General features: G+C 42.6%; 1 protein-coding gene across 1 annotated transcript in view; it reads right to left on the bottom strand.

Annotated features, from left to right (window-relative positions):
* The window catches only part of Spata16 (spermatogenesis associated 16), a 302,163-nt gene that overhangs the window by 101,137 nt on the left and 174,734 nt on the right, over positions 1–26,292 (bottom strand). Inside the window, exon 5 of the mRNA XM_021196748.1 lies at positions 16,152–16,236. Within this exon, the coding sequence (XP_021052407.1) occupies positions 16,152–16,236 (85 nt within the window). The remainder of the gene's footprint in view (positions 1–16,151; positions 16,237–26,292) is intronic.

The following is a 26,292-nucleotide window of genomic DNA, read 5'->3' as shown; positions in this document are numbered from 1 at the left end:
AGAGAGAGAGAGAGAGAGAGAGAGAGAGAGAGAGAGAGAGAGAGAGAGAGAAACAATTGATTCCAATTGTTGTTTTACTGAAAATTGTCTGTTATAGTAATTAGTCAATCCTAATATACAAATGGTAATGAATGAAAATTTGAATCTCACTCCTAACCCATCCCCATGTATTGAGTCTTAGGGTGTTATAAAAAGTAAAGAAAAACAGCGTTTAAAGATAAAGTCACAATTTTTCACTTAGCTCTGTAATACAAGATTTTATATATGTTATTTTCTTCAATCCCTATAGAATCCATCTAGGTAGGTATTATTAGGGACAGAATATTATGATCCTATAGTTCTATTTTTGGAGTAACTGTTATTATGTTCAAAGGAAATTTCCTATACTTGGAAGCTGAGATGGTACCTAGTCTTTAATGGCTACCATAACTCTATGTTATTGTATAAATAATAATATAATTTTGAATGATGAGTATAATTTACTAGAAAATGGAAAAATAAAACTCTTTAAGTGTCATTTTAAAAATGTAATCCCTGTAAATAAATATTGGTTTAATTTGGAAGGTTTCAATGACTTGGAATAGAGGGCAGAGTTTTCCAAATATCACTCCTTGTGACTGTCTTGTAACCTGTTCACTGTGTCACTTAGGCAATAACTGGGGGTGACATATCTGTGATCACACAATTAATATGATATCACATTAGAACATACTATGTAATAGTCGATAGTTTTCTCTTGCCACAGATATTAGTACTTCAATGCTGAACTCTGTCACACTGGATAGAAGTTCTTTTATGAAGCAACAACCACTGAAAGTCTGTCAGCCCCAGGATGGGAAAGCTGTAGGTCTCTTCATGAGGTAGAAATAATGGATTTAAAATTTATTTTTATTGTTTATAAGTCAGTAGTGATTACATGATCAGATTACTGGTATCTACATAAACAGATTTTGATATAACTTTCTTTAAAAAAACAATTTTTATTAGATATTTTCTTCATTTACATTTCAAATGCTATCTCCAAAGCCCCCTATAACCCCCTCCACCCCTGTTCCCCTACCCACCCACTCCCACTACTTGGCCCTGGCGTTCCCCTGTATGGGGCATATAAAGTTTGCAAGACCAAAGGGCCTCTCTTCCCAGTGATGACCGACTAGGCCATCTTCTGCTACATATGCAGCTAGAGACACGAGCTCAGGGGCTACTGGTTAGTTCATATTGTTGATCCTCCTATAGGGTTGCAGCCCCCTTCAGCTCCTTGGGTATGTTCTCTAGCTCCTCCATTGGGGGCCCTGTGCTCCATCCAATAGATGACTGTGAGCATCCACTTCTGTGTTTGCCAGGCACTGGTATCGCCTCACAAGAGACAGCTATGATATAACTTCTTTAAATTTTCTACTTTGCAATTCTTGCTGTTTAAAAAGTGATAATAAATAGCATTTTAAATTCTAAAAATAGTTCATTCCCTTTAGTTTTGCAGTATACATGGATGCTATGGACTTGTAGCACATACATATATGTGTTTTTGTAGATATCATGCAGTCTTGTTTCACGTTCACTCTCTTTCTGTCTGTCTCTCTCTCTTTTTAGATAGGGTCCCACTATTCTTATTGTTTTGAGACAGGGTCTCTCTATGTAGTTGAGATTATATTGGAAATTGATATGTTGATCAGGCTGGCCTCAAACTCAGAGATCTTTCTGCCTTTGCCTCCCAATTAGGTTAGATTAGCAGGGATTAAAAGTGTGTGTCACCACACCAAGTGGGCTTCACTATTTAGTCTTGGCTGTCTTCAAGCTCTGATCATTCTCCTGCTCCAGGCTTCCAAGTGCTGGGATTACAAAAGTGAGACAGTATGCCTGGCTTCGGTTTGCTTTTTGATTGAACGTGATACATAAATCGAATCACTTTGGTGCTTTATAGCTAAAGCTTTTCTTGTGCTAATTTTTAATCATTTGTATTTTTTAGTAAAATTGTATTTCCATGCACTTATAACATGGAACTGAGGAGAGAGAAAAGATCCATGGTACAATTCCATGCCCACTTACATAGCTAAGTGAGAAGCATGTAAGTTCTGGTGATTCATCTGAAATCTCAGAATTAGAAGCAAGATGAGGACTCAAGTTTCCTAAGTCATAACCTTCTCCTATACTGAAGGCTTTTTTTTTTTTTTCGAGACAGGGTTTCTCTGTGTAGCCCTGGCTGTCCTCGAACTCACTCTGTAGACCAGGCTGGCCTCGAACTCAGAAATTCACCTGCCTCTGCCTCCCGAGTGCTGGGATTAAAGGCGTGCGCCACCACGCCCAGCCGGAAGGCTTTTCATTCTTTAAATTAGATTGTAAATTCCTGGAAGATCAAGCATTAATCCCCTCCATGTTTTTCCCTCCAGGATCATCTTATTCTTACTGTAAACTAGAATTAGGTTCCAACTCTAAGAGTAGAACAGTGGGCTATCTCAAAGCATAACCAGACCGAACACTCTGCGTAAGAGTCTTAACATACAGTTGTCACACCTACTGTCACAGTAAGAGGGTTTGTTCCATTGGAACCTCATTAGATTAGAATATACTGGTAACTAGCACGCCCATCTCAAAGGAAAAGTGTATGAAAATGAAATAATAGGCTTCTTGGTAGGGGAGCTTCCATATTAATGTGTTTAGATTGGTTAGCTTATTCAATGACAAAGTACATATAATTTATAAATAGAATTTAAATTATGTTCTTGTTCTAAAGACTGTGAATAATTTCCTACTTGTGCCTTAGGGGAACACTAGCTGATAGAAACTCAAGATTTCCCTGTGTGGGTTTCAGCAGCCTCCAGACTCCTTAGGATGCTGCAACCGTTTTGTTCTTCATGACTGGAAAATGAATCACTAGAAAGTACTAAAAGAAGAAACAGATACATTAGCTGAAATCACTTTATAGGACAACTGGATACTACGAATGAGTCTTAGCATATGAGTTTGGTGGTAGTGTCATGACATGCTGAGACACTAACAAGCTGTGTTTATGTGGGCTTCAGTCAGCTCATGGACACACCCAAAAGGTCATTTGTTAATTAGATGGGTGTTCTCTGTGCATTCGGTTAAATATTTGTTAAAATAAGAGTACGAAAAATAAGAATAAGAAACTAGACATGTTCCCATCTTATAGATGAAAACAGTTTATCCTATAACCCATTATTCTCCCCCACGGTGTAAAGTCCACACGGATACTTCAAGAGAGATCTTGGACTGAAACCACTTACATCTCCATCAGGGCTTTCAGACTCTGGGCACTCAGAAACAGGGTCTACAGACTTATCTAGTCAGGCAAGATGAACTTCCAAATATGTGAAGATTTCTTGCTTATGGCTCCAGAGGACAAGAGTGAAATTCTAGGCAGAAGACAAAAGTTCAAGCCACCTTCATCCAATGGCAAAATTTGTCTTTGAGGTGAGTGGCTCCTTGCGGAGCTCCATAGCTGTTGTGCACCAAGCAAGGAGCATGACTCTGTTGGAACCCACCCAAAGAGATGACCGCACCCACTGATGTCACTCAAAGTTTGTCTTTGGTGTCTGCCTCCCTGTAATCTCTTTTCTCCCTCAAGTTCCAACCTTTTATGGCCACCAGACATTTCCTATTTTTTCTCATTTCTCTTATTTGCTTGCAATTAATGTCATCTAGGCTATGCCATCAGATTTCAGGAATCTCATTTTATGAGACTGCTGGCTTCCTATATATGACTACAGATTATGTCATCTAACATCCAGATATCTCAGTTATGTCTATGATAAACTAAATAAATGGCTTTGCCAAAATTGGTATGTGTGCATATATGTAAAATATAAATCAATATGTATTATATAGGTGTATTTTCGTATGATGAATTACAAGAACAAACTGTAGCATCAAGTGATACTAATAAATAAAAGTGTTACTGCCTCCATAGTGTCACAAAAGAGCTCTGGTGGCCTTGTTAGACAAACTGAGGTTGGTTTCTGAGGGCTGAGGAACAAAGAAGGGATGGATGAAGACTTGCATACTGCCTAATGTTTTCCATATCTCTAGGGATGGCTTGAAATAATTGTCCAAGGTTCTGTGGAGGTTATTGTACCTCACAGGTTGTTGGCTCCTACCTTAGGCTGCACTACATGTAAGAACACTTACGTTTTCTTGCAAAAAAGAAATAGGTTAGCTTCATAGTTAATTTATGATCCTGAGAAAAATCAAATATGTCATATGCTAAAGGTTGACATTTGAAATGTCAAGGTCTCATTATTTAGGAGAAGGGAACTTGTTATGAAAAAGAAAATGATTCCACCCAGGTACAGGTAGAACAGAGTGTCTTCAGTGAAGAAAATGTAGCCATCTGAATGGAAGAAAAGAGTACTTGACTTTTAAAATTATCAGCAGCACTGTCCAAAGGATGGCTGAAAAAAATTAAAAGCTCCAAGTTTTATAGATTATCCTACACCTAGGTGAGCACAGCTTTAAAAAAATCCCCCGATTTCATGGGATATAATTGTACATCTCCAACTGCTAAGAAAGTTAATTTCTCAATTTCTCTGCAAGCTTATAAATCAATAACCCATAAAACCCATGGGAAATACAAAAGATAGCCATAAAACCTCTGCATTTGGTTTCGCTCATAATAGTTTTTGTTTTTTGGGTTTTTGTTTTGTTTTGTTTTTGTTTTGTTTTGTTTTGTTTTTCAGATGCAAACCAAAAATGAGGGAAGAGACCTTTGTAGATTTCAGCTGGAAAGTAAAGTCTTTGTATCAACAACATCTTGGTACCCTAGGAGGAGAGCTGCAGGAGCTGGGGCACCAAATAGCCAGGCTTCAATTCTCCCAAGTGGAAGGAGCCTCAGATTGCCCCTATCTCTAGATTTGGTATCATTCTCCAATGAGAGGAAATGCAAAGAAATTTAGAAGTAACTGTTTCTTCCTCTAAAAGCCAAACTACCCCAAAGAATTTTTGAGAGAGAAGAGACAAAGACAGAGACACAGAGACATACATACATACATACATACAGACAGACAGACAGACAGACAGACAGACAGACAAAATTTGCCTATGAGCTTCCTGGGTCATTGACAGATATGACTGTAAAACCAAACCAGGGCCACTAACAGCATCATGCAATTACACAGGCTATGGCAGAGCAAGCGTTTCCCAGGAGGGACTGAGGAGTCAATCTTCTTGCCACTGTTCGCTAAGGAATCTCAAAGATCTATGTGCAACTGCAGCTCTCTGCCCACCCAGGAAGGCAGTCAGTAGGCTGCCCCCTGCAGTCACATTCTGAGGCACTGGCAGGGATTCCTGCCTCCAGTTCTTGTATGATCTGGAAGCTGACAAAAGAGCCATTTATTCCCCAGAGACTCAGGGCACCAGGGACAAGCAGCTTCTGGAGAGATGGCAGGCACTTCAGCTGAATTCACATTGAGGTGAAGCAACTATTCCACTCTGTTGGGAAGGGGCTTCTGCACCAAGCATGCAGTGTGTGGTTGAAGAAGTGGGGTAGTGTGTTCGGAGAAGGGCGAGGGGAAAGCAACCCCACTTACTTGGCAGCGTAGACAAATCAAATGCGTAACATCTTAGTGACATATTGGTGTGAATTTACATATGTGTATGGTTCAGACTCTGCCCTTCTTTCCCCCCCCAGGGGGGGGAGGGGCGCAGAGAGCCTTTCCCTTTCTTCTTCTTTGTTGAATGCCTTGGACACAGAACACTACTGAAGAACTACACAAAGTCACACAACCAGCAAACAATGTCACGGTCACTATCTCCTTCATGGGCACACTCAACCTTGGATCAAACATATGCCTCATTACACCTTTCAGTTAAAAGTGAACCTCTCCTACTGGCAGGCCGCCTCAAATAGCATCAAAGCAAAATGAAACACAGGCAGCATTTAACAACGCTGGTAACCATGGAAACATATCATTAAAGAATATATAAACAGGAATGAATAATTAGATGAGAAATTCATTTCCATATTTATCTTCTTTTCCCAAGAGCCAGGAAAAGAAGCTCTCATTTGCCTCAAATCTCAATTTGGACACCTCCTCTTTAGCCTGCCTTGTAATTGAAAAAAAAAAAAAAAGGACTTTTTTTTGTAAAATGGGAATTTCAGTATTGCCTATCTTAATAGACAAATTTCTTTGCAGGCCACTGACTTCAGAATAACTCACTGTCCATTGTGGTCTGCTGTGACACTGAATATGAGCAAGGGCACTGAAACACTGGGGGGGGGGGGCACTCATGGTGGGATGGGAACTGCAATTACCCATAATTAACAGCTGGAAGCATGAGGGGCCTAACATGGGGTTCCATCTACACTGTGGAAAGACAGATGCAGACCCTCCCAGTACTTTACCCTTGTGCAGCTCCAGCTCAGCTGTATGGCAGGCTAGGCTGGTCATGAACTTTGCAAACAGAAGCTTTGCAATTTTATGAGGTCTCATTTGTTGATTCTTGGTCTTATAACACAAGCCATTGGTGTTCTGTTCAGGAATCTAAGACCAAAAGATTGGGAAAAGATCTTTACAAATCCTAAATCTGATAGGGGGCTAATATCCAATATATATAAAGAACTTAAGAAGTTGGACTCCAGAAAACCAAACAACCCTATTAAAAAAGGGGTACAGAGCTAAACAAAGAATTCTCAACTGAGGAATACCAAATGGCTGAGAAGCACCTAAAAAAAAAGTTCAACATCCTTAATCATCAGGGGAATGCAAATCAAAACAACTCTGAGATACCATTTCACACCAGTCAGAATGGCTAAGATCAAAAACTCAGGTGACAGAAAGATGCTGGTGAGGATGTGGAGAAAGAGGAACACTCCTCAATTGCTGGTGGGACTACAAGCTGGTACCACCACTTTGGAAATCAGTTTGGCAGTTCCTCAGAAAATTCGACACAGTTCTACCGGAAGATCCAGCAATACCACTCCTGAGCATATATATACACCCAGAAGATGCTTCAACATGTAATAAGGACACATGCTCCACTATGTTCATAGCAGCCTTATTTATAATAGCCAGAAGCTGGAAAGAACCCAGATGTTCCTCAACAGAAGAATGGATACAGAAAATGTGGTACATTCACACAATGGAGTACTATTCAGCTATTAAAAACAATGAATTTATGAAATTCTTAGACAAATGGATGTATCATTCTAAGTGAGGTAACCCAGTCACAAAAGAACACACATAATATGCACTCATTGATAAGTGGGTATTAGCCCAGAAGCTCAGAATTCTTCTTGGAAGGGGGAACAAAATACCCATGGAAGGAGTTACAGAGACAAAGTTCAGAGCAGAGACTGAAGGAATGAACTTACAGATATTTAGTCCAAGAACAGTGCACTGGAATCACTCGGTGGGTCAGGTATGTTAGAGAGTCCCACTGTTGATGGTTTGATTTAATTGTTAGCTCGACACATCATAGAATCCTCTGGGAAGAGAGTCTCAAAGAGGGATTGTGTATGTTGAGAGTCAGCCTGTGAGGGGGTTGTCTTAATTAAGTTAATCAGTGTGGCAAACCCAGCCCAGTATGGGCACTATTCTCTAGGTGGGGGTTCAGAACTGTATTGGAGTCAAGCTGAGTATAAGCAAGCAAGCGAGCAAGCAAGCATGAATGCATGCATTATTCTCTTTCTTCTCCTGATTATGGATGTGATGTGTAAGTGTTTGTAAGTTCCTGCCTTGGCTTGCCCATAATGATGCCCTGTAATCTTGATGTGCAAACTGAAGAAAACCCCTTCTTCCCCCAAGTTGCTTTTTGTTAGGGAAATTTGGTCATAGCAACAGAAATGAAACAGGATTACCACTCAAGCCAGGAGATTCTAATTCAGTTGCTCCTAGACACTGGTACTTGAGATCCACGGAGGTATGCCTACTACATTATCACAGAAAAGCCTAAGCTAAGAGATACAATGCCTGTACACCTGTTGGCCTCCCCCCCCCCCCCAAGCTATGTTGTATACATGACTTTGTTCTGGTTCTGTGTTGGGCAGAACTTCCTGGATCATGTGGCTTCCTTTGGCCTTCTTGATCTGAGCTAGCAGACTTGGAACAGAGGATTAAAGTGACTGGTATGTACTCCGGCTTTCTTTTGGAATGCTGCATTTCCTCCTACAAATATACAGCAGGTAGCTATCAGTCAAAGAGACAGAAAGATGTGTGCAGCACACTTGCACTTCTCCCAACTTGAAGCCGAGCCTAAGGAGGACTAGCCTAGATTATCTGAATCTCAGCCAACCTGGTTACTGGGAGTTTTATAGTGGTTGGCACAGAGCATTTTCGCAGCATTAGCCGATCCATACAGAAATGAAGCCGGGTGTTAGCGGCAGACCCAAGCTTGAGGCTCCAGGTCCTCAGCCTTGCCCTCTCAGTCTCTGTTTGTTTTCCTGCAGGAAGTGAACAGTAGTCAGTCCCAGCCCCCAGGGGCTTCCCTGGGTCCCTTTGTTTCTTCACCCACATCTCTCACCCCTAGGAGGCGGTGTCAGTTGTCGGTTGTCTCCATTGAGCTCTCTTCTCTCCTACTCCTGTTCCTTTCATGGATGTATTTTCACATTTCCAGAGTCTTCAGGAACCACTCTTCACCAGTGTATTCTGAGGCCATCATTACTGAGCGAAGCTCTCCTAGATCAGATGTAGTTTGCATTTGACCTGAGGCTGTCCAGAGAGCTGGTGCCAAGTGCTGGGAGTTTAGACACAACGCATGGTTTTGATGGAGAACATATCTTTGGGTAAATGATTTTGGTGCTCCTCAAATTATGTCTCATCTGAAGAATGTGCAGTAACAAGGCTGCTTTCAGACACCAGGCATCTGTGTTTACAAACTCTGACAGACAAGGCCAAGTTAAATGAACAGATAACAAATATTGGCCATTAACTGAAGTGCTCACATGGTATTTAAAGTTTGTACCTTTCTGTGGGAAACTTTCTCGCAGGGAGGCTCATCTCTAGGGAACACATTTTTTTTTTTCTTTCTCTAGAAAATGTAGGTGTTTTATTCAATATAATGATAGATGTTTCTGGCTCCTTGACCTCACTTTACCTGTAATTTCATGTTGAAGGTTTTATTTTTGTTCTGAGGTAGAGATGTAAGTTTTCACCAAGTAAATGAGTAATATTGGGATGACTTTGCAATATCAAGAAAAAAAAAGGAGTAGAAAGTTAGCTTTATTATTAGGTTCTCCCTACTCACTCCAGGGGTAACTTATGATATGTTACTCTCTGAATGCGCCAGAGGCTTCTATGTCATTACGAGTTCCTTGATGACCAACTTGGACAGAAGCAATGAATACCCAAATCCTGGGGCTTTTGTGAGGGCATGGAAACCAACCACTCCAAAGAATCCTGGAAATCTGCAGCATTTTCCACATGGACCAATGAGTCCCAAACACAATGGAAGTCAAAAAATCATTTCAGATTTTGAACTTAAAACATATATGCATACATACAGAAGAATGTTACATGAGTTCATAACTAAAGAAATTCCTCTCTCCCTTTTGCTGTTTTTCATTTTAAAAAGTGCTTTAACTAATTAAGAGAGTTGCTCTCATTTTTCAGGATATCCACTGGGAACTAACTGTGTAGTATGTGCTTTGTGAGACTCCCTTCTTTCATATACAAAATATTTACGGTGTAGGTATGTAACTTATAATCAGCGCATAATTGCATATACATGTATGGTACAGTGTGATCATTTGATTCATATATACAATACACCAAGAACAAATCAGGGCAATTAGCATTTCTTTGCATAATCACTGAATTCCTTAATTACAAAACAATGATGGCAAAAACCGTTCTCAGATGTTAGTGGTTTTGGCTTCATATCAAAATAATTTTTAATTTGATTAATTGATTAAACAACTTATTATTGAGTGGCATTTTGCAATGTGCTTTGATGGCACCATAGAAGAAAGGCAGAATATGAAGCAGTGGTGTGTGTTTTAATTATTTTACAGTCCTGTAATTTTTTTCTTGTATATATCTTATGGTAGGATACAGTTGTTTCCCCTCTAACCCACAAGGAAGACATTCCAAAACTCTCCCACCAGATGCTTGAAACCATGGATTGTACCTAATCCTACACAAATTAGATATGTTCCCACCATGCACAGATCTATCATAAAACATAGTCTATAATTTAGGCACAATGAGAGATTAGCAACAGAGACAAGTAGAACAGTTGGGAATGTGGTTTCTTTTGCCTCTCAGCATGTCTTACTGTTTCTTCACCATTTCACTTGAAGGATGCACTTTATATATTCTCTTCCACATGTGCGAGTCACTGCTTCTTACTTGGGAGTAATTACTAAAGATATATGACAACTTAATACAAGTACTCTACACTATGATCAATGGTCTGGTAGTTGAAATGCTTAATGTTGGGCATTACAGATGAACTATTTATTCATGTTACTCAGAACAGCATACAATTTAATGTACATTTAGTTCCCCCTCCTCCTTTTCCCATTTTCTCTTTCCTCTCCCCCTCTCCAATTCTTTCAACATGGTCTCACTAGGTGCCCTTGGTTGAACTGGATCTCATCATGTAGATGAAGCTGGCCTAAAAGTCATAAAAATCCACCTGCCTCTGCCCACAGAGTGCTAGGATTACAGTTGTTAGACAACACGCCTGGCACCCATTTAGTATTTTCAAGCCTCTGGTGACTGTGTGTAACTGGAGCTGAAGAAAGAGATACTGTTCATAAAGAGGGATGCTATGTGTGGTCCCTCAAGACAGAGTGATGTCTGTCTGTTTACCTGTGTATCCCTAGCATGTAGTCGTGTGCTTACACATAGTTAACTCAGTGGCACATGAGTATGAATAATGAAGGCAATTTGAGTATATGAGAAAGGTATTCACCAACTTCAAATGTGCCCACATGACTAAATTGTAAAGATCTGAAGTTTGAATGTCTATAGTAAAATTGGTGGAAGCGCTCTATGACAAGAACATGCTTGGGGCTATTTTTTGCTTTTGGTGCTAGAAGCAGATGTCTCCTTTAGGCCCAATATCAAGAACAAAAGGGTTTGCAGCAATAACGCTGTATAAAGAGAAGGTGTGGATCAACAGCTCAAACACTGAAGTGCATGGGAATAACTTAGGGGTCAGTACAGGGCACTGAATTCTTGGGGCATGTGAGTAGGAAAAGTCCAGTTCTTAGTTTTATCCTTTGAGAGTAGAAGGATCACACCAAAACAAACAAACAAAACTAGAAAACTTTTTAGTGAGCTTCCTTAGGAAGCAATACAGGCCATTGATAGTTTTGAGATGGCGAACATTTCAATGCCAAGTACAACTTGAATTGGGTGGGACGTCTGAGCGTTCTCTGCACAGATGGAGGACCTGTGAAGTTGGCACTGCCTCAGCCTTTGCTGTTTCACTGCAGAAAGAGGCTCCACATGTCAGGCTTTCTACACAGGCATGTGTTGGTGTCAACAGCTTTTCCAACAATCCCCAAAGACGGCTCCCTCCTGCTGTGAAAGTCCTTGGCTTCCTCAGAGCCAAGAGCTCCAATTGGAACACTGGGGCCTTCCAGAAGCTCTTTGTCTAGATGCAGGAACCCACCATGAAGTTCCTTCCTATTACAGAAGCCTCTATGAAGAAAAGAGGTTTAGAAAGGATTCTGGTTGGCTAATTTTTTTATGTATTTTTTTTCCAAATAAAGAAAACTTAGACCAATTTGATAATGGGTTCATTCCAGAACATAGCTTTGTGATGACTGACATCTTAGCCTTGTTGAGTAAGGCGAATCTTTGGTGTGAAGATGCTGAAGTCAACTATGAGTAGTACTGCGAGGTAACCTGTTTCCTGTCCTTTTTCTAATCAGCAACTATAAATGAGGCATCCAAAGCCAAGTAAAGAGGAGCTTTGCAGCCCTGGAGCTGAGGCTGACAATATCCTGAGAGTTGTCAGTAGGGAAAGTCGATAGACACATGGCAAATAGTTTATTTTAAAATTGGAAGAAATTGCTGGCATACATAAAATTGATGATGTCACCCTATTCAGGACCCCAGTGGCCCAAGGAAAGGAAGTGATGTAATACCAATTCAAGTAGAAGATGCTGGTATTTCTTGATGAGTGTTTATACACACATGGGATGTTGTGACTCCATCTGCAATTGGTGATTTTGTTTATGCAAGTTTTACTATTTGCTGCCATCAAAATGAAAAATGAAACATTGAAATTGATATTATGTCAAATATTTCAGCTTCTTACATCAGGAAAATTGCAACCTTATTGTAGAGTAAAAGTTATAATTCTTTCTCAGAACTGCTCTGGTGTTCTGATTGTGCTTAGGCCAATTTCTAATTCAATGAGATTAAATAAACATTCTGCCTCTGCCTCTGCCTCTCTGCCTCTGCCTCTCTGCCTCTCTGCCTCTCTGCCTCTCTGCCTCTCTGCCTCTCTGCCTCTCTGCCTCTCTGCCTCTCTGCCTCNCTCTCTGCCTCTCTGCCTCTCTGCCTCTCTGCCTCTCTGCCTCTCTGCCTCTCTGCCTCTCTGCCTCTCTGCCTCTCTGCCTCTCTGCCTCTGCCTCTCTGCCTCTCTGCCTCTTTCTGTGTCAATGAATCTGATTCTTGAGAGGTACTGAGATTGTGATTTGAAGGCCTGAAGCTTGAAGATGATGAAGAAAACTTAGAAGATAAAAATTAAGGTGTGAGCCGGGCGTGGTGGCGCACGCCTTTCTTTAATCCCAGCACCTGGGAGGCAGAGGCAGACGGATTTCTGAGTTCGAGGCCAGCCTGGTCTACAAAGTGAGTTCCAGGACAGCCAGGGCTATACAGAAAAACCCTGTCTCGAAAAACAACAACAACAACAACAACAACAAAAAAGAAAGAAAGAAAGAAAGAAACAAAGAAAGAAAAAAAATTAAGGTGAGGAATGAGCTGAAGGCAGCTTGTCCCCATTCCTTGGGGATTCTCTGCATGCCTTTTGTGGCTCCATTACAGCAAAACTTCTGTTTCCACTTTTTCAGATTCCATATGAGGAGCAGTACTGAGAGGGTCATCTTCTGCCATCTCATTGCAGAAGGCCATACACACTGATGAATGTGTTATGAATACACAGCCGAGGGTGACCATGGATGAATGGATGACTATGGAGATGGAAGAACTCAACCTCCCTGTTTATATGATTCCCCACAATTTAGACCTACTCTAAGGGGTTGGAGGTTTAGGAGGCAGAACAGAGCTTCTAATTAAAGTTCTTGTAATAATAGTATTTTAGACGTAAGAGAGCTTGGTAGTTAAAAAAACAAACAAACAAACCCCAAAACAAAACTTGCTTTTCTTCCAGAGGATCAGAGTTCAATTCTCAGTACCTACATCGGGCAACTTACAACTGCCTGTAACTCCAGTTCCAGGGCATCTGACATCCTCCTCCGGTCTCTGGGAGGGAACCCACATATGCACATGCATGCACATCATAAGGCACCTGCTTCAAAATAACCAGTTACCAGCCCAACTAAGCAGGCCCCATTTTGCTGCTTAGCTCAGCCTTGTGATGAAGTTTCAAGATGTTCCCCATGAAGAATAGCTGGTGGCAGAAGACCGAGCATCTTGCTACAGATAGAGCCAGTGTGTTCTCATGCAGGCCCCAGTAGTTACTGTCAACCCACTCTACCTCTGCTGAATAAATTCTATCCCAGAATAACATGCATAAACCCTTTAACCAGAGTGAGGTGGCTCAGTGTGAGCCGTCATATGACACCATTATGCCATTTTCTGCCCCTTGATGAAGTGATGGTATGGGACATGTTTCTAATGCAATTAAGAGCTGTCCCAGAGGGAAGCACGGAAGAGAGCAGCTCTCGTCTCTGATAGTGTGCAGGTCAACAGAGTGGATGGAGATACACTAACGACTTTACGTTCTGAAAGTTTGTGTGCAGACCTCCAAAGAGGATAGCTAATCAGAGGAGTAGGGGTTTTATGCACTTGGAAGGGGACATAGCAGGGGCACCTTGACTTACACGGTGGCATTATGTTCCAATAGTCCCTCCCATCTATACTGAAATGCCTTTAATACACCTAAGAGCAAATGTTGCAGCTTAGACTTGCCTATTTTGAGTACATTCAGAACACTTAGATTACTCTTCTGTTCGGCAAACCTTCTAGTACCAAAGCTATCTCATAATAAACATTGACCATCGCGTAGAAATTGATGAATGATGTACTGTGAATGAAAAAGTGTGAAGTGAAAAAAAAAAACCCTACGGCAAGCCATCTTATGTTAGGGATACCTGCAATAGAGTAAGTGCTCTTCACCCTCTGACTTAGCTTATACGGGAATGGGCTTCGTGAGGGCATCTCCATGTGGACCAGTCCTTACACTTCCCCATGCCCTTTCTGGATACACTGACTTCTTATCTTAAAATGGAGAAGAAAGTAGTGCTTGTCCATTCCAGTTTTTTGAGGCAGGCTCTTACTATGAAGCTCAGGCTACTCTTAGACCCAGGATCTTTCTGCTCAGCCTTCCTAGTGACAGATGACAGGCAGGCGCCACCTTGCTGAGCTCTATTTAATGGCCGCTCACAAGTGGATGTGTAGATGTGGTCTGTCTGTCTACAGGCCGTCATGTCAGGAGCACCGTAAGCTGATAAGAGAGCCAGACGTCCGTCTTTTCTGCTGAAGCCTCTTTGGCTGAAGCCGGAGATAGACTTTACTGCTGCTAGTTGAGGTTAGATTTCATCTGAGCCAGGACTCTGTTCATGACACAGGTGCTTCCAATTAAGAGAATACAAGAAAGGTGTGTTTCCCATCTCAGTTATTAATATAGAATAAGAAAATAAAGGACTTGTGATGTCATTGTGAAGATGTACATATTGCTGAGTGGAAGTTATTTTCTTACTTTAATGTGAATAAAATGAGGATATTATGTTCTTTGTAAGCTAAAGGAAAGACAGCTTCTTTTGCTTAAAAGTATCAGACTCTAAGTCTTGTTTATACCTCCACTAGCTGCATTTCCCCCTAGTTTGATATCAAAAGGCCAGCAGTCACACAGGACGTGTTTGTTGAGTGAGTGAGTAACTCAAACCCAGCATTTGTTAGTGGTCTACTCTACATGAGACCTGCTGATCCCTTCTGGATATTCATATTCTCTCTTGCTTCAAAGATCACTTTGAGATCCATCAGTCAAATGTCCACATATCTGCAGCATGTTTCTTGCTTGCTTTCATATCTGCAATTCTGGACAGCTAGTTAAAAAAATGTTGTTTAAAAGTATGCCTGTGTGCATCCGTGTGGGGCTCGTGCATGTGAGTGCAGCTGCACTCAGGGCAGAAGAAGCTATTGTGTCATAGCTCGGATGGGTTTGTAGGTGGTGGTGAGCAGCCAGATGCTGGGAACCAAATGCTCTCAGTGTCTCTGGCCCCTACAACTGGTTTTTTATTTTATTGTATTTTTGTTTGTTTTTTAGTGTTTCATACGTACCTAATTACTATTATGTCTTTTTTGGGGGGATTAAAATTGTTTTTCTGAAACCTACCTTTTTCCCCCCTTTTCCATTTAGATGACAGGTCTCAAGTACAACACGGGTAATTTAAAAATGAAAATCTATTTTTTCCTAGTAGTAGGTAAATTGAGCCTTAAGTCTTTAAATGGAAACATGTAAGCTACTGAGTCTTTTCAATGGAAGGAGACTGAACTAGGGAGTCTCCAGTTTTCCTCACTAGTCTGAGAAGTGATGGCTTCCATGGGCTCCGAGAGAACATCCTGCTATCATCTTCAACAAGTGACAGAATATTTGCTGTTGCTCAGTTTTCACATAGTAAATATTGTGCATTAATTCCCCTCATCCTTTCATTATCCAAAAATAGTGTGACTAATATCACTTTAGATGTTTGGTTTTAAATTTTGTAACTCAAAAAGAATGTGTGAAAAAACACAATATATTTTAAAGGATATGTCGTCACAGCGTGTCTGGAACATTGTTCTTGGGATATCTAAAATTTATACTGAGTTGTAAAACTCAAGAATGGGCCAAGGGTTAACATTCCTAAATTTTGCACTTAAAATTAGTCTCAGAAATCTACTTCATTACAAGTGCACCACCACTGGGCAGCACATGTCTGATTGATTTGCCCAGAGCTTCCTTTTCCAGCCGTCTTTTGCGCACCCCTCCTCCCTAGCGGGGGCATCAATTTTTACCTGCCAATACAGTTTGATGAGCTTGCTTACACAGTGCTCGCTCCCTCCGCAGAGCCAGAACATGTAGTCCGCAATCATGGCGCTCCTTGGAACAAGAACAGATGTAAAATACCATGAATTTATAAGGCAGCGGGAAAACTGTAATAAGCAGCATGCACAAACACTAGACAGGATTTCACAATGCACACATCTAACTGGAGTAAGATTAAGCAAAAGCAAAGCACAGTTTTAGGATGGGGAAAGCAGGTGGCTTTGCTTCTCAAGCTACATGGAAACCGTAGAAGAAATGAACCGTCTGTCTTCTACATGGTTCTTCCGTTTGTAAAACCCAAGAACACCTAAAGGCTGCCAGATAGCTTTATGCTTTGTTTTGGTTCCTTTGTATGAAGCCTCAAAAGATGTACAGAACAGCAGATCCCAAAGGTCTGTATTGTGGGGATGCACTTCATAGCAACTCTATGCTGCGTTTTGCACATAGGCTTTAAGATGTCTTCAAGTCTAGCACAGCTCTGAGATATTAGGTGGGTATTTAAGCACACCTGAGACTTTACCAGAGTTAAAAGATTATTTATCTTTGATTAAGTTTGCCTTTCTACAACTGAAAAAAATAAAAACCAAGCCACTCCAATTCAACAGACATCCCCTTCCTCCCAACTTTGTGTCTAATTGAATTAGCTTCCGGATCCAGAGCATACAGACACTGCATTGCTCTTATTAAGCTGAGGGGGATATTAAAACTATTGTGGAATGGATATTAATTCATTACTTAGCACCCCTTGGAAAAACAGTTTACTTTTATAGCTGTTTCTTTGCTAGGCTTCTCTATTTCGTTTTCCCCAGAGATTGCAAATCCAATTAAATGTGACTAGAAGTGATTCCAAATTGTCACGTTAGCCAATTAAACATATAATAATCCTGTGTACCTAATCACTAGCACTGAAAGTTTATTTATTTAAGTAGAGCTATCACTGTGTACTTCTGCGTGTTTTGCTTATCTTCGCCTGCAGATACGCGTTGTTTCTTGACATCACTGTAAATTGAATTAGAAATGTTCCTTCCCTAAACATAGGCTGTCTGAGGCACAGGATCTATAAACTTACTATCACACTTTTCTCAAAGAATTAGAACATTTACATTCTTGCTCAGGACAGACAAAAATTAGGACTTCAGATATTCACAATGGGGCTGGCGAAATGGCTCAGAGGGTTAAGTCATTTGCTGGGCAAGCATGGAGACCTGATCCGAGATCCCCAACATCCATATAAAACCCAGTCATAGTTATACATGTGTGCACCTGTCTCTAGCCACAGAGCTGTGGATGCAGATGGGGAGTCACCAAGGCTTGTTGTCAACTTAGCTTCCATGTTCAATAAGAGCCTCTACCTCGGGGGATAAGGTGGGAGAGAGGTAGCAGCTTGTCCTCTTCTGGATTCTGCAAGCATGAACAAGTATGTTTGTGGGCTCTCTCTCTCTCTCCTCTCCCTCTCCCTCTCCCTCTCCCTCTGTCTCTGTCTCTGTCTCTGTCTCTGTCTCTCTCTCTGTCTCTCTGTCTGTCTGTCTCTCTCTCTCTCTCACTCTCACGCACACACACACACACACAAGCGCACACATGAGTGTGCACACAGGCAAACACACTAACAATGTGAGTGCGACACTGTTGAAGCAGCAGCATTTGGAGGACTACCCAGCTCAAGGTTTCCCTCGTCCGAATGGAATGTTGGAAAGGAGGTGTCCATTAACATTTCGGTGAAGGACAGTTATCTTCTAAGGATGCTGTCCTGTTTCCCAAAGGCTGTAATAATAAGACAAGGCGTGCTCGGAGGCTTTGACGTTGTGTGAACATGTATAGAACATGGGCAAATTACAAGAACAACAGGCATTAGGAGGCAAAGTTGCATTTCAGATGTCTGCCTCTAGTAGAGGTAGTTGGAAAAATCTTCTCATATTGGCCCAAAAGCAAGTGAACTTGCCATGCAGGTGCCTGTAACCTAACACGTTCAGCTCTCAGTTCTGAATTGAAGGGATGAATAGAAATCGCGGAAGAAACGCACTCCCCAGGGCAGCACTGGTTGATCTTGTTGGGGACTCTGTTGCCATGCTAGAGAACCTGTGCTCTGATTTCTCCTTCTACTGGAATTTGGCTTTCGCAACAAGGCTCAGAAATAGGTTCAATTTGGGAGGTAAGTCAGAAAGCTTTGTGCGCTGCATCGGCTTCCCCGTGGACGTGGCGGCCATGCGGCTACCACCTGCCTTCCTCTGCTTCCTGTCAGAGCCTTGCTCTACAGATCAGCCTCAGGAACCAGTATGTAGAGAGATATGACAAGGGATGGAAGCATTTTGCTTTGTGATATTTGTGAGCCAACAGATAAGGCATTTTCATTTTAAAGGGCAAAGACAGCCAACCCTTCCACTGAGCATCTCTAAGGATTGAAGTCCCATGGGAGACCCAGGCTCTGGCAGACTTGCCATGCAAATCAAATGCAAACATTTCCCACTCTCCTTCCTGCTCTCCATCAAGGATCTGCCCTGAACTCCAGTCAGCATGATTCAGGGTCACTCTGCCTTTGTTTCACTGTAGGCATTCCAAGCGTCAGTCAGCTGAGAGTATTTGTGTTATCTGGTCAGAAGATCACAGGAGCGCATTCCCTCTATTGAAGTTAGGATTTTCTTATCTGTCAGTTTGTAACTGCTAAGCAGCATGTGGAACACTTTGCAGGGTAGAACATGAACCCAACACACCAGCTTCCGCACAGGATCTCAGTCAATCGAGCCAGCCATGGGAACTACTCGAACAATTCTCCCACTCTTCATTGCGCTTCTCTGTCAGATTCCCCTTTCCTCCTGGAGGCTTCCTGGCAGCTCACAAAGATGGCCTTCCTTTCCTAAGCTGGTTTGCCTTACCTCCTCCAGTTACTGCTTCCCTTTCTTCTCCATTCAATAAACCAGACAAAGGCAGACATACCAACAGAAGCCCTCTTTAAGAAGCCGCCACATGTACCCTAGAGGTGGAATTGCTCTCTGAGTGAAAGCAAGTAGGACTCTATTTCTTCCAGTGTCACTAGAAGGTTTCATACCAGGGTGGTGGCACACCTCTGCTCTATGTGACATGCACTGGGTACAGGGATGGTGTCACTTCTTGCTTGGCTTTCCTTCTGGTTTTCTCCTATGACCTGTCACTCTCTTGAGGCTCCTTTTCCAGGGCTCTTCTCATCTCCTTGAATTCCTACTTTTGGGGGACTCTCAGGGTTCAGTGCTTGGGCCTCGTCTCTTTCTTTTGTTTTCATTTCCTTGGTGAGCACATGGGTTCCGTGGTTTTAAGTACCAAATACATATGGCAATTCAAGACTTATGCCATCAGTCTAAACCACTTTCTGAATTACTCTAATCTTCCAGAAGCCAACTTCTCAGCCTCTCTACTTCTCAACATTTCTGCTTGGATGCCCAAGTGGCATCCAGTGGAGCAGAATCAGAGTGGGACTCTGATCTTCCCTCCTCTCCCCCAACACCCCAAGTCTTCTCAGACTTATCAGCACCTAATAATTGTATAAGTTATGGTGGACAATGTGATATTTTGATGGATATATATCCATATGTATATATGCATTGTGTTTATGTGAAATAATTAAATCTTCATAATTAGCATGTCTATCGATGAAGCTCCTATCATTCAAGCTCCTTCCTTTTTGCGAAACTGAAATTATACTGCATACATGTTAATGTACTCACCATCCTATGAACTTGCATGAACAACCTCATTTTCCTATCACCTGTCCCTGGCGACCAACTTCTTCTACCCAGTCTTTTCCCCGCTCCAGCCTCTGCTAATCATCTGTACTTCTAGGAAATCGGCTTCCTTTGCTCCCACCGGGAAGGCTGTGTGATATTTCCTTCAGAGCCTGGTGTACCACACTCAGCACAAGCCCTCCCGGGTTCACCCACATAGTTGCAGACAAGCAGGAATTCATTGTTCTCTGGTCAAATAGTATACATGTCTCCATACCACATTTTCCTTCTACCATCCATCCACTGATGGAGGCATGGGTGGATTTCAAACCTTGGCTTTTGTGCTGTGATCAAATGTAGAAGTGTGGGCATCTTTTTTGACATGCTAATCTTATTCCTGTTGAGGTGTGCCTGCTAGAGTCATTGCTGGGTCAGACTGTAGTTAGTTATCCCCGAATCCTTGGTGTCAATAGTGACTCCTTCTCTCACATTCTCCACCAAATATCCTGCTTCAGAATACGGCACACATCACACCTCTAGCATGGTTACCTCGTCCACAGGCTCTTATCTGGCTTATCACCATGGCCTCCCAAGCAAGACAACTTGTTTCTCTGTTACTCTATCTTCAATCCAGGATTGAGTGACAATATTACAAGCACGGGGTTAGAAGAGGCTTCTCTTCAGGCTTTGAACCTCCTGAAGTAAAAACCAGAATTTTAATGACATCTGAATCCTGTGTCATCTAACCACTTCTCTGCCCTAATATTTAAAAAAAAAAGGTTTATGTGTATATGCACATGTGTGGGAGCATGTAGGTGACCGTGTGTTGTGTGTTGTGTGTTGTGTGTATGTGTGTCCATTAAGACAAGAAAAAGGCATTAGATCCGATGGAGTTGAAGGTGGTTGTACTGCCTTGTGTGGGTGCTGGGAACTAAATTTGAAGCCCATTGGCAAAGGCAACTAGTGCTTTTAAGCCCTGAGGCATCTCTCCAGCCCCCTTTGACCCCATTTGCTGTGGCCAATTCACTATGCTGTAGGCACTCTGCACGCTGCTGTTCCTCAGAAAGACCAGGCAGGCTACTGCTACTGCCTATGGAATTTCTACCTGGCACCCTCTCCAGGAATCTCTCTACCTAGGCATCCCACTAATGCTCACCTCCTCAAGGTGTCATTTGTCACACTTCTACATTTACGCAGCATTGACAAATCTTACTTCCTCCAGTCTTTGTCCCTATTTATTTTTGTTAGTTTAAAATTTTTACATTAATTTATTTACTTTACTAAGGTGTCCACGCCATGGCATATATGGGCAGGCCAGAAGGATCTTGCAGGAGACGGAGTTTCTCCTTCCTGCATGTGGCTTCCTGGAGACAGAGTTTAAGTAGTCAGGGTTGGTGCGAGAGCCTTATCCACCAACTCACCTCACTGGCCCTGCTCTAGTAGTTTTGTGCTTCCACTGTCTCTCACTGTCACAGGGAGCAGTGCACTGCACTGTCGTATATGCTTTCTAGCTGGCCTACCACTGTGTGCAAATGAAATTCCAGTGATGCTCGCTCCCGTGTGCATGGCCCACACATCCTCTTGCTGCCAACAATGACACTGGAGCCCACCACGGAGCTTCCGAGCCGGTGGCCTGAAAAGCCTCATGGCTTTATTATCTGGCCGGCGCTGGAATTCATCCCCTCAACCCGGACAGGATTATCCGCTTTAGACATTGCTATGTCTCCAGTGCCTGTGTCAACATTGTAGCTTGCATGTAATCACTCGAGTATTCATTGAATTAGCAATAGCATGTGATGTTATTTATTTGTGTGCTCTGGAGAGCCCAAGGTTACCTACCAGCCTTAGCCTTCTAGGACACGAGCCGGAGCGGTCTGGCCTTAGGGCGATTTCTCTGTCCACATTTAACAGTGATTTTGCAGTGGAGGTGTTGTGACAATGGAGAGACAACCTAATTTGTCCAATATGAATCCCAATGCAAGTTAGCTCACAGGAGAGCTTAATACATGCTAATGGATGCTGACGTGTTTATCACATAAATGAGAGAGGAAGGTGCGAGGAGGCACAGTGGCCCGATGTGGCGTATCTAAGATTATGTTTACTGTGATGCCTCCAGTCATGTGTCAAACGTTATTGCTTTCCTGCAAGCAAATCTACTATTGCTTTGATATTCTGTTGAATTCATTTTATGGAACTGTCGCTGAAGCCACATGTATTTACTCTATGCATCTGTTGGCACATGTACAGATACAGTCATAAGTAAAAGGTATTTATGCCATCGACTCAGCTTACTGTGACTCAAATGCTGCTCGTATGGGACGGCGTATGCACATTCAAAGGATCAGACATTGTTATTGATAATAGAGGAAGCAGCTTACATTTTCTAAATTACAGTCAAGGAAGGTTCCTGGGAACAAGTACATCCGGGCCAGCTGAGTTTGCAGAGAGAAATCTTCAAACAGACCAAGCAGTTATAAGAGCACGCAAGTATACAATCTCCATATCCCAGGGCCTACGCTTGGTTTCAAGATTTCCAGCCTCTGTAGTCACTGAGTGTGGCCACACGGTGGTGTGGAACAATAAGGTATGCATAAACAAAAGGAAACTGCAGCCTGCAGCCCTCAGCGTGGCCTCCCCGGGCTGACTGGCTGGGACCTTGAAAAGTCATTTCCTTCATCACCTTGCCTTTAGGCAGGATCACACTTAAACCCTTCAAATGAGACTGATGAGAATCTATTCTGTTGTAAAGACCTACTCGGAAGGACACTGCTCTGAATTCCTCCCGAGTCCACAGTTTCCCAGCCATAAATAGCTTCTTGTGCAGTTTGAATCTGCTGGCTTTAGAACCCTCTCCAGGCCTAACACAACCCAACTGGCCTTCGTCTTTAGAAGAGCAACTCTAAATATCTCCGCAACCATTTGTTAACATTTGTTAACATGGCCGGGTTAATTAATTAACCCGTCTGGTTTGCTCTTTCTCTGCAGCCCTTTTTCTCACCATTAGCTGGTTTCATGGTTGCCTTTTTAATTCTTTTAAATCCTCCCCTCTTCTTCCTGTTACAACTGGAACTTGGCTCTGTCGGAGTCTGAGGATGACTGTAGGCTTCTCATGCAGCTTCTCCATTGATTTCTTGGGCACAGAAACTCAGAAGGGTGCGTGCATGTTGGCTAACTATAGACTCTATCCATTTTAACACACTTAAGAACTTGGTTTTTCTTCCCTGTGCTTAAAAAAAATTCCTCAGGATGACACATGTTACATATTCATATGCATATATGTTATTAATTTTAGATGAATTAATATTGATGCCCAAATGTATATTTCTTTTGAGTATAAATACATACTAATAAGAAGGAGCTGTTATTCTGAGCAGAAAGAGCAAACCGCCAGGTTCACTCCAACACACAGACACATACAGTCACACACACAGACATGCATATAGATACAAACACAGACACATACAAACACACACACATACATATACATGCACATAGATACACACACACACANACATACAAACACACACACATACATATACATGCACATAGATACACACACACACAAAGACACACACACACATACATATACATGCACATAGATACACACACACAAAGACACACACACACACACACACACACACACCAAGCATCTTTATGCAGATTCATATTGGCTACAGCAGCATTCTGTTAACAATGTAAAATGCAAGCGACACGCAGTGAGGTCCGAACTCCCGGGGGTGGGGTGGAGGGTGACCTACAGTTCTCAGCTGATGCTGTGGCCCTGTTTCTCCTCAGCACACTTCCTTGCAGACTGTACTCCCATTCCCGCCCTAGCGCTCTGCCACCAGAGCCTTGCTTGGCCCTTTCTTGCTGGGATTCTTAATAGTAACTTACGGTTTTCTTAATGTTGCCTTCTTTCTCTAGACCTGAGCTAGCCAAAAGGCTTGTCACTATCCCCAAGAGGTTAATTATATTTAGATGGAAGAAAATTTAAAAATTTAATTCAGTTCCTCAGGTTCACAGGCACAGCTTTGGTAGCCGGCAGTCCCCGGTAGCGGCTGGCTTCCATATGGAGGGGACAGAGCATCTCTTGTCACCAGAGGCTTTACTGGACAGTGCTGCTCTAGGATCTAAGCCATGGGATCCTGCCAGCACAGTGCCTCACACAGGCTGCTAAGTGGGAGGCAATCCATCCTTGGCTATTTTTAAATAAAAAAATCATGTCTATGTAGGTGCTTGAGCCCCTCTTTCTTTTGGTGTGTGTGTGTGTGTGTGTGTGTGTGTGTGCGCGCGCGCACGAGGATGCCAAGGCTGGCCTTGCACTTGCTATGTAGCAAGGCCTGCTGGGCCTTTGGGTACTCTGTTCCCACTTCCTCAGAGGTGGGATTTCGGGCGTTCCTAAGGAGGAGCTCTGCAGTTCCCGTGTACATTTCTTCAGGCTGAGCAGTGGCCTTCTCCTGCTTCCAAAACCAGCTCACAGGAGGCTCTGGCCTTCCATGTTCTCGGCATGTTCACATTGGCACTTGGTGGGCATTGAAGAAGGTAAGCATTTCCAGCCCCTTTTCCACTGAAAGAAGAGATGCTAACAGCCAAGTAGCACTCTACCAGATGTTCCCGGCAGGCCGAGTCTTCACTGTCTAAGGTTTCAGTGATGACGTCTGGAATGCCTCCTTCACTGTGGTTTTTGAAGACCAGGCTGAGGCAAGAAGGAGCAAGCAAGCCATCTCTAAGGCATCTCAGGAAGTGTGGAGGTAGGATGTGCCTTCCTCTTTGTAAACAGCTTAGTTTGGGTGACACGGGAAGTCCCCCAGAAAACCCTGCATTTCCTCTACTTAGGGAAAGTACATTAACTGAGATCCCAGGAAACCCCGATTTCTTAGCTCCTTGGGGTGTGGCACAGCTCCTCTTAAACACCGAAAGAATGAAGGTTTTTTTTTTCCTGGGCTCCCAACTTGCTCATCAGAAGACATTGGAAGCAAGCAGGCAGAGAAGCTGACTGAGAAAACCTGTCACCACATCTGGAGAAGACACTGAGCCTCTAAGGTAACACAGCTGGGGGCTCCTCATTGGCATGCCCTGAGGCCAGTGATAGAAGAATCTTTGAGCTTCCACTTGCCCGAAGACCTCTCCTTTCCACATTCCCAGTGTTCACTCTCATAGATGACAATAAATCTGTTCTGCATTATATAGGAGAGGAAATTTCTTTGTCTTTAGATGTCTTTGCCTTCTTGAATAGCTGGAGACTGTCTCTAAGACTATTTATGCATTAATTTAATACATACATCTATTCATTCATGTGTACATGCTTATGTATTTGTACATGTGCACTTGGGCCCTGGTGCCTATGTGGCGGTCAGAGGATAGCTTTTGGAAGCCATGTAGTTTCTGGGGATCAAACTTGAGTCAGTGGGCTTGGTTGCAAGTACCCTTAGCCATGCGCCCATCACAGCAATCCCTGTTGCCACCTTCAAACTTGTTCAGAGGTTCCTGGCAACCTCTAGATTCTGACTATGATTGGTGTTCCAGCCACACTTGCTGCTGCATGACTGTCTTCCAGTGTGTCAGAGGTTTGCTTTGTGTATGCTGCCTCCCTGCTGGTCTGCAATTTCAAATACCACTCATTTCTACCTTCACAGTTGGTAACCAGAACACAGGAGCAGTAACAGTACACCAGGACAACGGTTGTAACAGCAGCCAGTGTTCTCTGAGTGCTTACAGTACTTTCACAGATCATTTAATTCCTAAGACCCAGCTATGAAGTTAGGAATGTGCACACAAGACAAAAGTCATTAGTGTTATAGAGACTGAAAGCCATTTAAAGTTTCCTCCAGGGCTCAGTGGGCCAGACTTTGCTTTGCTGGGCTTCTCCTGTGCATCTTTCACAGGACTCCATGTACCTTTCTGGGGCTAAGGTTTTTTTTTTTGTTTTTTTTTNTTTTTTTTTTTTTGGTCAAATGGACCACTGTTGATATCTTATTTATAAACAGACATCCCTGTGGTGGCTCAAATACTGTGGTGACACCGTTGCTGATGGGAGCAGTCACCATCCCTCTCTGCCTCATCAGAAAACATGGTTTCACCTCAGTGGCTTTCTTACACTGCTTCCTCCTCATCTGTGCCAGAAGGACACAATTATTTCTATTAAAATATTCGTGTCTGCGAACATGGAAGGGAGGCTACCAGGGAAGGGAGGGTTCAGGGATGTAGGAGAGCGAGTGTGGAAGGAGGCATAGAGTAGATATGACTGACCTTGTCTGGAAAGCTTACAATGGACCCACTCTAATGTATAATTCTTTTGTTGTTGTTGTTGTTTTCTTTTTAAAGACTCTCTCTCTCTCTCTCTCTCTCTCTCTCTCTCTCTCTCTGTCTCTCTGTCTCTCTGTCTCTCTGTCTCTCTGTCTCTCTGTCTCTCTGTCTC

The sequence above is a fragment of the Mus pahari genome, chromosome 4 (genome assembly GCF_900095145.1).
Source record: "Mus pahari chromosome 4, PAHARI_EIJ_v1.1, whole genome shotgun sequence".
In the NCBI taxonomy this organism is placed as follows: Eukaryota; Metazoa; Chordata; class Mammalia; order Rodentia; family Muridae; genus Mus; species Mus pahari.
The sequence above is the reverse complement of the archived record's forward strand: the minus strand, read 5'-3'. Positions and strand labels throughout refer to the sequence as shown.